At 35.4% G+C, this 15705-nt stretch overlaps 1 protein-coding gene across 7 annotated transcripts in view; it reads left to right on the top strand.

Moving 5' to 3' along the window:
* Positions 1-15705, top strand: part of grik1a (glutamate receptor, ionotropic, kainate 1a) — a 55798-nt gene that overhangs the window by 29555 nt on the left and 10538 nt on the right. For 4 of the 7 annotated variants that reach the window (XM_084105166.1, XM_084105164.1, XM_084105167.1 and 1 more), the window contains exons 8-15: positions 142-249; positions 461-505; positions 3115-3222; positions 3560-3763; positions 4472-4695; positions 7159-7277; positions 12384-12601; positions 14738-14963. In XM_084105166.1, coding sequence (XP_083961292.1) covers positions 142-249; positions 461-505; positions 3115-3222; positions 3560-3763; positions 4472-4695; positions 7159-7277; positions 12384-12601; positions 14738-14963 — 1252 coding nt within the window. The remainder of the gene's footprint in view (positions 1-141; positions 250-460; positions 506-3114; positions 3223-3559; positions 3764-4471; positions 4696-7158; positions 7278-12383; positions 12602-14737; positions 14964-15705) is intronic. The other 3 variants (XM_084105168.1, XM_084105165.1, XM_084105163.1) reach the window with 1 other exon arrangement.

The following is a 15705-nucleotide window of genomic DNA, read 5'->3' as shown; positions in this document are numbered from 1 at the left end:
ATGCTCTTGGTTTTTTTATGGGGTTTACAGACGCACATTCCCTGAGGCTACATAATATATCATTACGGCTATGATTGAAAAACACAGGAGTAAAAACAATGTTGTGCATCATTCTCATTGTATACTGTTTTTGTGCCTCAGGCCCAGTGGGATGGTTTGACTGGACGGATAGTTCTTAACAAGACTGATGGTCTGCGGAAAGAGTTCAACTTAGACCTCATCAGCCTCAAGGAGGACGGCACGGCGAAGGTGAGTCAGCTCAGCTGGACCCTGAAGAGAGACTGCTGCTATTAGCGGAGTGAATGGAAACCTTGAGCCAAGTGTCTTAATGTATTTCGTGTATGGATTAAATTAAACTGAATATGTTGTTTTGAAAGCAGACATATTTATAAGCCAGATCATTTGTTTTGACCTGGTTGCTCCCATGCTGATTACACAACTCTTCAATTCTTTCTAAAAGCGAGTGGCTGATGGTGCATCACGACCTACTAAATTATGGACAAAGGTTTGTTCCAGTCTTGGTTTCATTCCATGAGTTTGTGATTAAGACCTGTGGAGAGCTTGGATTTCCTTTCCTTCAGTAAACCAAGTGCCCTTTCATCAGCTTCCCTCTCCCTGCAGAAATCCCTTCACTTCCTTATCGAAAGAGATCGCTGCCAGTCACTTCAGCCAGACTGTCTTGCTGAGATGAATAATGTCTGCCAGTTTTAGCTATGACAGTTAAATCACCATCCTCAATATCCAGCACAGTAAAATACACACTTTTTTTCCACAATGCTTCGCGCCTCAGTAAGTAACGCATCTCCATAAAAGCCTGCTCAGGCGCGCAGAAAAATGTGCATGAATCCACAGGCAGATATTTAGAGAGCAGCTGTAATCTACTTTCAAAGTTCATTTGAATAAGTCGCTCATTTCAGACTCATATGAGCTGTGTGACAAGTGCCATACATAAACATAGACTAGATTAGGCTTGTGTTAACAAAGGGTTTGTTGAACAGAGAAAGGCAAGCCCTCCATCAAGCGGTTTAAATCTTTTACTGCTGACATCCTGTTTTAAAGGAGTAATGTCATACTTTTCTCTTCTTCTTTTTTTTTTTAAGATCCTGTATAATGTTAGTCAAATTGGTTTAATTTAGATTTTCAAGCCACTTATACTATCTCTCTGATCCTTAGAATTAGATGGGCTGATTTTATTACACATTATTTATTAGGTAATAAATTCTTGTTGATTTCTGAAACATTTTATCTCATAAGATCAAGGATAATTTGATTCCTGTAACGTATTTTCTAGTCTAAATAAGAGCTATGCTGTCAGGTAATTGGGTAATACCTTCTTTTGTAACATAAGATATTTGTCTGTCTGTCCATCTGTCTATATCTATCTATCTATCTATCTAGCTATCTATCTAGCAGCATCAAAGGCAGTATTCTGTCTATATCTATCTATCTATCTATCTATCTATCTATCTATCTAGCTATCTAGCTATCTAGCTATCTATCTAGCAGCATCAAAGGCAGTATTCATATCAAACTCAGGAGTAATACATTTAAAATAATCATAACCACAATATTATTTTAATTATTTGTATATCAAATTATCTCTACAAACAAACAATACAAATATAAAATAAATAAATAAATAAAAATAACAACAATAATAACAATAACAGTTATATAAAATCTTTACATTTGATAAAAATTGTAATGTTTTCCTAGGAGAAACTTAAAAAAAAAACTCCCATTAATGTACTTTCTGATTATATATTGTCATTTAAAAATATAGATTTTTTATAGAAGCTGTGACGCCTCAAAAGTTTAAAGCACTCTGAGGCTCTGATATCTTCACATCTTTACACATTTTCAATCTTCTTATGCTTGTTGTGTTAATATTTCATATTCATATTTGAAGTCCATTAACCGGAATAGCAGTGGAGATAACAGAAAAGCTTCATCAATTGTTGAAACGTTGGAAAGAACTTTTTTCTGCTTCATTGACCTGGGGAAATACAGCAGTAGTATAAACCTACTTGTCCTCATCTTGAAATGATACTGAATATTCTAGAGCTCTATAAATATAGATACATACACATATACAGTATATATATATATATATATATATATATATATATATATATATATATATATATATATATTTGTTTATTAAGTAGTAGATTACTAAAGGCTCAAACTTTTATTTCAAGAGAACTATTTAACCTTCTGATACAGTGCATGTTACAGTACGTGGCATAGTGAAAAGCACGATGAAGAGGAATAACAGTATTTAATAAAAAAAAACTCAGGAGACACTCACTTAAACACAACTTAACATTAACGAGAACAGACAAAGACTGAGGGAGAACACAGGGTATAAATGCATGGGCAAACAAAGGGAGCTGATGAGTTAATGACAAGGAACAGGTGAATGAAATGACTAATTTGACTGGGGAAAACTAGGTCACAGGACTAAACCAAAAGGAAACATAACGAAGGGGGGAACACAGAACATACATGTTACAGTGCACAGAACTTTACAAGACATTTATAGCATTTATGGTGTGATGTTGCATCCAAATCAACATGTCTGATAACCATCGACCCTTTCTCATACTTCTTTTTGACCCTTTCTCATACCTCCATCTTTATATGTTGTGTTTTTTATTTATGACAACATCAATTCAACATGGCTACCAAAAGTGAAAAGTGATGCACTTAAGATGGTGTATTTATGAGCTTCTATTTTATTGGACAGATGTGTAACTCTGTAAATAAATCACTGAAAGAAATATTAGGAATGATTATATTATTGTTTTAAGGTAAAAAAAGAGAGATTTTGAATCATTCATAAAAATCATTCATAATTCGTAGTGCATGCATTAAACAAGGAAGGATTTTACTGGGTTTTATTGAGCAGGGAAAGAGTGTTTTACAGTCCGATGGATTCAGTGAATTAAGACTAGATTTTTTTTATTTTCTTTCATTTAGTTTTTTCCTTTTCCTGACCTATTTAATGAGTCTACAGTGATAAAGTATGTCCTTCTTTCACTGTTATCTCATGTGCTCAGAAACAGAGACTCATGTGCTTCATGCCTTGTCATTTCTATATTGTATTGTTAGATTGGAGTGTGGAACTCTTATACAGGCCTCAACGTGACTGAGGTTAAAGAGAGTAAAAACATCACAGACTCTCTGGCTAACAGAACGCTTATCGTCACCACAATCCTGGTAAGAATCCAATCAGTTTTAAAAAAAGTTGTAATTCCATGTTATCTTAAAAATCTATTCAGAGATCACAATTATTTTTAGTTGGTCAGATGTAGTTGCCTGTGAATAGTTTCACTGGTCCACCAAATGAAAAACGAAATATATACTAATATATATTTTCCATTTATTTTATTTTATTTTATTGTTGTTTTTTCGACAGCCATTATAAATTCACTCAAACACTCCAAAAAGTAGACTGCACACTTTGCAAAATGACTAATTTTGAGCAGTTCATCTCAACTCCGCTAACTTTGCCTCTGTGACATCTGACCTACATGTGAATTTATCTTGTGAACAGGAAAACCCCTACGTTATGTTTAAGAAGTCTGACAAGGTGCTATTTGGGAACGATCGCTTTGAAGGCTACTGTCTAGATCTGCTAAAGGAGCTCTCTAACATCCTGGGATTCACCTATGAGGTCAAGCTGGTTTCTGACGGCAAATATGGAGCTCAGAATGAAAAAGGCGAATGGAACGGCATGGTTCGGGAACTAATCGACCATGTGAGTGATCTCCCACAAAGGGTATTTTTTATCATATCATCCAAATGCAGTCTTTGTAGATGATCTTCTGCTTTTCCACCCTATCATATTTCAGTTTATATCACACTATTTAGAGACTAAAACCAGACTGTCTTTGACAACTGATTAACCAAGATATTTCAGCTTGTAATGGATGTTTTTGTAACTTGGCTCATCTCAGGCAATTTAGCAGAGCTGAGAATTATGTTTAAGTAGTCCAAAAGTTTTGATAGGGAGACTACAATTGTGTATACAAAACATCAAGGTGCAGGTTCATTAAAACTACTACTTTAATGATAATTAAAATCGTTATGTTTTTTTTTTTTCAAGGAAAGGGGCATTTGTGCTTTCATCTGGCTGTTTTATGTCAATATTTTTTCTTAATACTTTGCCAACCCCCAGTGTCTTCATAACTCATTTATTTGTCAGTATGGTAGAAGTACTGACAATCTACAAAAGAGCCTTTTTGCACATCTAAAGTTTAAATAAACTTCATAAAACAACAGGAAGCTTCAAACAGCCAGTCATTTTTCATCAAAGCCCTGTTGTGGGATCCGTCTCCGCAGGCGTCACTTGTTTTTATCTTAGTGATTGAACTCTTAATATTAACTGCATCTACAGTATCTGCATTTTTTTCCAGCAGTACAAGTTCCCATCGCCTTGTAAACCTCTTCTTGTCCCCTTAACCAGATAGCTGACCTGGCTGTGGCTCCGCTGACCATCACTTATGTCAGAGAGAAAGTTATCGACTTCTCCAAACCCTTCATGACCTTGGGCATCAGCATATTGTACCGAAAACCAAATGGCACCAATCCAGGGGTGTTCTCCTTCCTCAACCCCCTCACCCCGGATATCTGGATGTACGTCCTGCTGGCCTGTCTTGGAGTGAGCTGCGTGCTTTTTGTGATAGCCAGGTATGGATGAAGTTCTCGGTTTAACACAAACATTACTTCTGCATCTTGGAAATATAGCAAAACAAATGTGCAGATTGAGTTTCAGATCTAGGAACACTGACCCAATTGTTCAAAAATGTCTTTCAGATGTTTTATAGTTTGACATAACATGAGGAGACGCATTATCAGGCTGTCATTTGAATGATATTGCTGTTATCTGCATCTGAAGGGAACATCGTACATCTCTCTTTGAAGCTTTCAAGATGTTTTTTCACTCTCGACTTCAGTCTGATTTAAAATGTAAAACAGATATCACGTTTCTTTGTGGGAGTGCATTTAAAGCATTGTATTTTTCTCATGATATATCATTGCGCTTGTGAGATACCAGAATCAAAATGCTGATTTGATCTTGAAACAGATCAATAAGTAATAAACACAGCGTCCAGACTTTATTATATTGCTGTCGGATTATACAGTAGATTAATGATGTAAAAATTTCAGCCATGTTTGTCCAGATCCACTTTTTCCCCAAATGCATAATGCACTTTCTCAGTTGGTAATGTTTTGTATTTTGTATGAGTGAGCACAAGGTTGCGTCTGTATTGAAACCCAGTTCATAATCCTTAGCCCCGGGCAACTGTCCACATCTACCTAAAAATAATATCAAGAGAGCTATGCTACCTCATCAGAGCCAGATGATTGATTGCTTCAATTAAAATGCAAATGGTCAATAAAAACACCGTCCACTCAGACTCTGTTAATGGACATCTGGTGGGGTCTCGGTGTTAGTGTGGTTCATGTGCACTGGGTGACCCATTTGTTGTCTGCTGGAGGCCTTTTAAACTGTGATCTTGAAATTTGGCTGCTTTGATAGCAGACAAACAGCAGTCTATAGAGTGAGCGTCTACACACCGTGAGGCATGACTAATGAGTCTTGTGACATGTTCTGATCAGGCATCGATTCACCATGGGAGTTTTATAAATGACCCAATTTATGAGTGGTAAAAGGGAGGATGTGTCTTTCAGACGCTCTTGTGTAATCATAATGTCTGTCAAACTGAAATGTCTCCCAGTTGTTTCCTTTTCTGGTTTCCAGCACTGTAAAAGTGTAAAAAGTGAATGTCTAACTGCTACCGTATAGGGACTTTTATTGGTTTAGTCTAGTAGTCAGGTTAATCTGGTCATCTTAAATAATAAGGGTTGTCAGTTGATTAAAAATTGTATACATTATACGATTTGGCGATTAATTAATCGTGGAAAACAAAAGCAATGAATAAGCATTACAACAACATGTTGACAAAATGCACTTTATGGAATTATTTAGTTTTTAATAATGAATCTTATAATTGTAATAATTAATATATGAATTATTTTATTTTATAATTAATCACACTAACTTTAAATATTAAATTGACAGCCCTATAAATAATGTTTTCTGTGAATTCTCACAGGAATAAAAACAGCTATTTAACATTAAATTTGTTCAAATATAGAAGCAGACAAAATCAATAAAAAAATTTACAAGAACTTCAGAATTGAATTGATCATTTTTTATTATATTAAAGGAGAACTCCGGCTGCATGTTTGGCAAGAACAGCTAAAAATGTTTTCTTCTTGCCAACAGGGTATCAATAACTGCTAGGAACGAAGGTTAATAAACATCTCATTTTATGGGAAAACTTTTCAGTGTTCTAATCTGTCCAGTTAGCAAAACGAAGGGAGAGCTGGAAAAGAAAAGAAACTTCTGTGCTTATTTATGAACATTTTAATTTAATTAATGTCAAAATGTACAAAAAATATCATTTATAGGTCTGTCAATTTAATGTAAAATTAGTGTGATTAATTATAAAATTATATTATTCAAATGATAAACTTAATTATTGAAAATATAATTAAAGGAGAACTCCGGTCAATTTTAACATTGAGCTCATTTTTTTGTAAATTTGGAGTGCTGTCAATACAGAGAACAACGACAAAAATCGGTGTTGCCTACACCATGTTATCCTCTTTTTAAAATTTGCACCCTGTTGACTTCAATGGGGCAAGTTTTAAACCTGCTTTTAGCCTCTTAACATCCTTGATGTGTCATTACAAGTGCACAGCCAATGTGAGTGATTCCTTCAGAGTGAACACGGGTGAATCTGACTGCAGTAGATGTGAAAGATATGAATAAAAATGATGTTATTTCAGCCAGCGCACATACCTGTATTTACATCCTGTTTTCGGTCGAAGTCATCATAGGTACTAAAACTATGCGCGTGAACTCGACAATCGATTACTATGGACTTCGACCTAACTGGACAGATTAGAACACTGAAAAGTTTTCCCATAAAATGAGATGTTTATTAACCTTCGTTCCTAGCAGTTATTGATACCCTGTTGGCAAGAAGAAAACATTTTTAGCTGTTCTTGCCAAACATGCAGCCTCTCAAACACCTCTGTGTCCTCTGTGTTGTAAAGTCTGTTTTCTTTGATTCTCGACAGGTTCACACCGTACGAATGGTATAACCCTCACCCCTGCAACCCCTCATCTGAAGTGGTTCAGAACAACTTCACACTGTTGAATAGTTTATGGTTTGGTGTCGCAGCTCTAATGCGTCAAGGTATGTTACACACAACACTGCAACATTTCTGCATTGTTTAGCATTGGGGTTTTTTTTCGTTTGAGATTTCATTCAATGACATTCATACAGTAGGAAATTGTAGTGGTATGAAGATGAAAACACACCTCAGGCACAGTTATAAGTCACAACCAGTAATTGAATTGATTTTTGTTCTGACTTGCAAACTTTTAGCTTGGTTTCCTCTGGTGTAATAGATGCTAGTGAGAAGAGGTTTGTAGGTTCCGCTACAGAAGGCATGAAACAAAATGGATGACCTGTCAGGTGTGCAGAAAAGTGTAAAACTCCAAGAGCGACTTTAATGAGCACAGGAGAACCAGACAAATCATTATGCAGCATAGTCTGACCTCACGTTACAGAGAGATTTCTTCTGAAATATTAGATAAATCTTATTTACATCAGAGGGGCCATTCAGCCATGAAGATGGAAATTTACAGAAAAGTGGAGTGCAGTTGCGGGCATTTCATGTCACTGGTGGATTTTAGGTTATTCCATTATAGTTAAAGCAGGTCATATTTATACTATGTCAGAAAAATGCTAAAGTCAGCATGAAAGGAAAATTGACACTATCTATTTTGTAAATGCATGTTATTAATCTTATTGTGAACAATTCATCCACATACATTTTTTATTTTTTTTTCACAATCACAATATCTTCAGAAAAATATCTCTCTGATGACGTATGCTGGACTTATTTAGACCTCTTAAACCCAGCCTCTTTCTTACAATTGACTGCAAACTCGCAGTTTTGAGCGTGACACCTACATCTCTAAATCCAATCAACAACTGATGGATATAAACAAGTCATTTTATTTCTATTAATAATAATAGGAATATCTAAAAAATTAATTTGATAAATAACTAATGCTGATGTAGAATAGGGTGTTTACAAAGAAAATAGACATAGCCTTAATCAGCAAATACCAGGTTCATTCTAATTTCATTCTAAGGGTTAGAGAGAGATAGTGGGAAATGGTCATGTAAAACTAGATTAGATTTGTTGGCACAAAAAAAAAAAAAGGTTTGGTTATGATCAAAAAAGTGATAATTATTTACTACATGACCTCTTTAATAGGATCAACAAGCTTTTTGAAACCCACACACAGTGTTAATTGGGCTGATTTAGTTGGTATTCATCTTGTGTGGATGTGTTGTGCATATGTGTTCACATTATTACCTACCACAGCTAAACCTCCTACATGAGGTTACTGAAATAACCTTGTCATCTTTTTTTATCTCATATATTAAAGCATGCAGGGTTTTACCAAGTAGCCAACGGTAGAAAAACAGTGAGAACATAAAATTACAAAAAGTAGTTTTTGTCCTTGTGTTGACAGAACTATATTTTAAGATATTTTTATTGTTTGGGTTTTCATCAGGTGTCCAGGGGCCGATTGCACCAGCTGTGCGCAAGTTATAACTTAGCCTAGTTTTGACGTAAATGGACACTAAGTTACGACTTACGCACTTCTAAATATTTTTGCGTTGCACCATTAAACTTAGTTGAAGCGTAACTCTACGTATAAACTAAATATTTACGGCAGCCTCCGATCAGGAGTAACGGATGGAATAAAATATCAGACAGACTGAACTGCATCAATAAGCTCTTCTTTTACCTGACAGACTTAAATTATTTAGACATATATGATTATGTTGACATTTACACTCGCTTACATTTTAAGAGAGAGAACATTATGTGAAAAGATTACTTTGTTAGCGGCTATCTTTAACACGAACCCATCCTAAACAGCGCGCCGCTGCGTGCATCGGTCCATGTTGTGCATGTCAAATATCAGTCATAATCAATAAACGTAATTTCTTAGGTTTTTTGTATCAATATTTATCTATTGATCCTTATTCATTTCATTTCAAATACAGTTTCTGAATGTTATTTACATATAAAAACACTTATGCTATTCATGATCAAGTATCGTATTTAATGGAAACTTATTTTTACCGTTAGTAACGTGAGGCAAAAGAATGAAGGATAAACTGAAATTCACAGTATTTCAACACAACATCTGCTCACGTATTTGAAGGCTGCTATTGGATCATCGAGGCTAAACGTCATATTATGCGACTACGCATTACTTTACAGAGAGCTTACGACCTACTAGCTATGTTCTGCCTTACGAACAAATGGTGCAACGGAATAAAGTTCAGAGTTAGTTACAAACTAGCTAGTAGTTACTAAGCCTCTAGTGTGGACTTTACGTTCCAATTTAAGAAAGAACTTACGAACGGCTGGTGCAACCCTACCCAGATGATTTTCCTCTTTATTTTCTTCAATAAATAGATTGATAGTGTGGTAGATTTTTCCCTAAACCTAACCACGTACCTGGAACCTAATTACGTGGGGCGTCTCCAATCGACACCCAAGCATCTACAGTCGACACTTAATAAATAAATTTACTTGGGGCGTCTCCAGTCGACACCCAAGCGTCTACAGTCGACACTTAATAAATATATCTGGGGCGTCTACAATCGACACCCAATAATCTTTATACTCTAGCTCTTGCGTCTACTGTCGACAACTGGCTTTGAGTTCCTTACCCTAACTTGTTCCCTTAACTAACTTGCTCCCCAATCTAACTTTCTGCACAGGAATAATAACACAGACTTCAGCAAATGACCTTTAAATGCTTTAATCACGGCCGGGAGAGTTTCCCGAGCAGTTTTCAGAGAATCTCCCCCAAGAAGAAGCACGGCCGGAGGATCTCAGACAAATTTCAGAGAGAATCCCACTCAAAAAGAAGAAAACATCAAGTTTTATAGGACAAATACAAACACAACAAATTAGATCATCGTCACTAACTCATGACTTAACTCGCGTCACCTTCTATCAATATGATTGGTTGAATTGGTGAAAGCAAGCCCCCACCTTTTTACCCTCTGTTACTGGCATAAGCAAAAATATCTTGAATCATCAAAAAACACTGTAAAGGGTTAAGAGCTCAGTTGATTACTCAATATATCATGATATAATACAGTCAGTATATTTTTGATTTTGTCATGGTCAGCACTTGAGAATTTTCCATAACACAAATAGACAAAGAACAGAATGTTAGACCTAAAAGGGGAAGTAAGGTTTAGATGTTAGAAACATGGTTTAGTTTAAAAGATAGTTTACTATCTTATCTATTAAAAATCCATCTCAATAGTCTTGTCTTACATTGTTATAATATCAGGGCTATGATTGACAGTTGTGTCCTCCTCATGCCATTTAAGAGTAAGACATAGGTCAGTAGTTAGCATTTAGCCATGCTAATTATCTGAGATTTGCAGTACAGCTTTTCCAAAGGAACAAACACACCTCATGGTGTCTGTCAATGAGCTGTTGTTCCCCAGGTGGCTAATGTAAAAGTGTTTGGTATCTTTAAAAAGGATTTATTAGCATGATCATTACTGAAAGGCCAAGAGCATGCATTAGCCCTGTTAAAAAAACAAACATTAAAGAACCCTTAAATAGTTTTTGCTGTTGGTTTTTATCCAATTTAGCTAGCCAGACTAGCTGATTAGCCCAACTAAAACCAAAACAAATTAGCCTGACCATCTTAAACACACTAAATTGAGGTTAAACTTGTTTTTTTCTTTGGTATTGTCTTTTCAGTTAGCTACACTAATGCTAATAGAACCATTAAAAAATAATAAACACTATTTTTACATTTAGCAATTTTCCTCCTTTTGAATTTAAAAGAAATATAGATCATAATACATAACCATTATCCACTCTTTACTCATGGCTGACTACTTTAAAGTACTACTTTTTTGCCGACTGCTTTGGTTGGTAATCACTGTTGTTAGATATATTGCTTGGATCAAAGGTAATAATTTAGCTGCCAATTTTAGAGTTGTGTTCTACATGACGCAAGACATACAAATGCACAGTACACACAATGTGAATTTGTGCTGTCGTTCCAACATCCAGCTATCTCAACTGGGCATCCATGCATGAAAGACAATCACTGCGTCTTCAGTATCATACATCAGACTTTGACTCACTGGTCTGTCTTTCTAATTACAAAATGAACATATATGGGGGGAGAACTTCGTATTAACTGATTAATATATATTGATAGCACACCTAGTTTATCAGAGTGGTGAATGCTTATAAGGTTCATAAAAAAAGAGTATTCTGTTTTTCTTGGCTTTTCACAAGGATCTTATGATGGTTTCATTTTCTAGCGATCAAAGCCCTGAGTCATCCAGCCAGCCATAACGAAAACCCTCAGTTAGAATAACACACATTAGATTTCTCATTAAGCTGAAGGTTAAAAGTCAGTGTGATGAGAACAAACGTAATATGAGCCTTTGATATAAAAAAAATAAACCCATTTAGGTTGTCACAGGGAGCTTCACGCTGCTCACGGGGTCCTGGGTGACTCTCAGTCCCTTGTGTGTGGGATTGTTTGAGGATGTGTGTATGCTTGCTTGTGTGTCAGGGTTGTTTTCTCAGAGGAGACAGTGTCTTAAAATATCAGAATGAAAACTCTTTAACAGTACAAAAGTAATACAAAACAAATATTGCAAAATAGTTGATGAAATGGTGTGTAAACCACTTTTGTAATGTAATACTGTTCAACAGATAAAGATTCAGAGAGAGGCAGTATCTCTTTCACTCAAGCTTATTCACTTTAAAAAAAAAACAGAGATGCAGAAGCTCAGATCAATGAGGCCTAAGATCAATCAGTTTCAAAAAGAAACTATTTAAAAGAAAATAAGTTGATTAAAAGATTTAATCCAATATTTGGCAATAGCATAGCATAAAGAGATAATTAAAAGGTTAAGAATATTTTGGCCACTGGTTTCACATTTCATGTTGTTGTTGTTGTTGTTGTTGTTGTTGTTGTTGTTGCCGTCTGTGTCAAATGTGTTCATCACATTTGAAAATTGTATCTAATGTTATTTAATTGAAAACCAACCCAACTTTTTTTGTTAAATGTCATTTGCTTGTAAAGCTGTCTTTGTTTAAATGTCACTTTGTTATGAATTTTGTTATCTATTGCAATGACATTCAAAAAAAAAATCCAGCATGGCTTAAGTGTCCAAGTACTTTTTTGTGTTTTGCTAAGCTTTTGTTTATTTCAGGATCTGAGCTGATGCCTAAAGCTCTATCCACCAGAATCGTGGGAGGGATTTGGTGGTTCTTCACTTTAATCATCATATCTTCATACACGGCCAACCTGGCTGCTTTCCTTACAGTGGAGAGAATGGACTCCCCAATCGATTCAGCTGACGATTTAGCCAAGCAGACTAGAATTGAATATGGTGCAGTGAGAGATGGCTCCACAATGACTTTCTTTAAGGTAACACGTTCTCATCTTGCACGCAGGATCGATGTGCCTTAACACACCGTTCACATAAAAGCTACTAAAATACAGAAGGAACAGCCAGCCACAATCCAAACTCTCAGAAAATTATCAATTTTACAAGAAGCTGCCTGCACAGAAGGAGCTGGAGCTTTTAGGAGTAAGTTTATTGGATTTCTGCTAGGAAGTAAAAAAAGGAGATCAATCCTGTGTGTCTCATGATAAGACACAAACTAATAAAACGGATGCAGAGTCACACACAGATGAGTTTTGAGTTGTGTTAACCAGAACATTTCATACTAAGAGGGGAATTCCATGAATAAATTGCACTAGATAATTGTGCCGCTTATTTGCACAGGATGTCTGCATTGTTTTAGTGCCATTTACAAAATAAATGATGCTAATCAGGTAGCAATGCGAACACAGAGCAAAATTTGTGCTAAATGGAATTTGACGAAAATTCTATTTGCATTCTCACCGATAACAGTGTTATGGTGTTTTGTCCAAATAAATGATTACATATTGTGTATGTATTTACGCTATACTGTTCAAAATGATGCATTTATTTGATTAAAAATGCAGTGAAAACAGTAATATTGTGAAATAACTGTTTTCTATTTGAATATTTTTTTCAAATCTAATTTATTCTAGTGACGGCAAAGCTGAATTTTCAGCATTGTTACTCCAGTTTTCAGTGACACATGATCCTTCAGAAATCATTCTATTATGCTGATTTGGAGCTCAAGAAACATTTCTTATCAAAATCGTAGAAGTTGTGCTGGATAATATTTTTGTGGGAACTATTGGGACTATAGGGATGCTCCGATCGATCGTTATCGGCTGATAATCATATTCAATGAAATGATCGCAATTTGATGACGTAAAACCGTAAAAAGGCTTCTGTGCCAACTTTCTGCTTTGTAACTTTGAGAAACATTAGTAAACCATAGTAAATTGCACCTGTTTATTTAGAGCAGATTATCACACGTCTGCCTATCAAAGATTAAGCATGTCAAAGGGCTGTCACTTATTGCACAATCGATCGGACCAACCAACACAAGTTTCGAAAACGAAAATAGGGAATCGATTTTAACGGCCTTCTCTCGGAGCGCGTCCAGCTCGTCACTACAGTATACGCTCGCAGCGAACGCGCGTCACACAGCAACTGCAGGTTCTGACACACACACACACACACATAGCCTATTTCGGTGCATCACTAAATCTTACCACAAATAAATGTACTACAAGTACATTTTGGCACGTCAAAGTAATGTACAATATGAAAATGGATATTTATTTTGAAACTTGCTAAATATTACATTTAACAGTTATTAAATGATTGGTGTTTTTAAAAATGAACTTTACTTTGTAAGCTTTGAATTACAGCAGATGTGATGTACAGCAAATGAGCATATACAATCGAATGTAATAAATTAAATGAAATATAATAATATAATATCCAAGATAAATATTGGATGCAGTTTTTTGCACTAAAAATACTATACATGCAATACAAGACGTCACAGAATCCTTGCTAATACCTCAAGCGTACACGTTCGCAAATCCGCTTGAATCTTACTGAACTCTTTTTACCTCCACCAATCCAGCCAGTAATTCCAATAATCCAGAGATCTATTTTATAAGTAGGATCCACACATGCACCATTCATCATTTAAAGAGAGAGAGAGAGAGAGAGAAAGAGAGAGAGAGAGAGAAAGACAAACGAGTTACACAGATAAAGCATAGAAGTGTGTACAGAGGCTGGTGAGAGCTTTATCCACCGAGATTGTAGAGTATGATTACATCCGCGTGTATCTGGAAAAATACAGGCCTGTGGAGAACCAAGACAAATCGAATCAGATGTGAGAGATTTAGCACACAGCTGCCCCCCTGCTGTCCTCTGACACACAGAGACAACATTTTACAACTTGTCCCCTTTTGACTCGGCCTAATGAGGGATCAGGGCGAACTTATCAGACTTGAAAAGCCTATACCAGTAACTGATTAAAATAACAAGATCCAAAGATGATTTGTAGAATGAAAAGAAATATGGATCCAGGTGGCGTGACTCATGTCTTTAATGTGTCTTTAGTGCTTTTTGAAGGCTAAATGAACTCTTTGAAACTCTTTCAGAAATCAAAAATCTCAACATACGAGAAGATGTGGGCGTTCATGAGCAGCAGGAAGAACACAGCCCTGGTGAAGAACAACAAGGAAGGGATTACAAGAGTCCTGACCACTGACTATGCCCTCCTAATGGAGTCCACCAGCATAGAGTACATCACACAGAGAAACTGCAACCTCACCCAGGTTGGAGGTCTGATCGACTCTAAGGGCTATGGAGTTGGCACGCCAATAGGTAATGATGCCCCACATACCATCTGACAGGCTGTTGAGCCCTCTAACCATGACCTTACTTGCCTCAGGCAATAAACGTGGCATCTTTTTCAATATGTACTGTTTTTTTATTATTATTATATTATATTGTATTGTTGAATTTATTATAAAAGAAAAGACACTACACAGCCAATTGAGTTTGAGTTGCTTTGCTTGATTTAGCTCTGGCCTGAACATTTGCTCCATTCCATCAAGTCTCATTTGATGTCTCCAATACATGTGTGGGGAAATATTTTTTAAAAATATTTTAATTATATAAATTATTTTGATATACATTTAATCTATTTCTAATATATGTCCCTGTATTCTATATTTCTATAAATATTATTTATAAATCATTGCAGATTAAATTGCATTGACTTCAGTTTCATAAAATACATCAAATAAATATAGTATAATATAAAATGTATATATATATTTATATATATATATATTTTATTTATATTATTATGTATATATAGATTATTATTGCATAATATATTGTATGCAAGTAATAACAGTAAATTATGCATAATTTCATGCACATATCCCTAATCCTTACCCTTAACCTATAGTATATGTTGTATAGTATATTACTCAGCACATAAATGTATAATTACACTGTAACAAGGACACCTTAAAGTAAAGTGTAGCCTCACTAAATTAAATAAAACTCTAAAATGTAAAAAAAATTATATATTGTGTGCATCCCTACTTAAAATGAT

The sequence above is a fragment of the Abramis brama genome (genome assembly GCF_963993115.1).
Source record: "Abramis brama genome assembly, chromosome: 25".
NCBI lineage: Eukaryota > Metazoa > Chordata > Actinopteri > Cypriniformes > Leuciscidae > Abramis > Abramis brama.
Note: the sequence above shows the minus strand (reverse complement) of the source record. Positions and strands in the feature narration are given on the sequence as shown.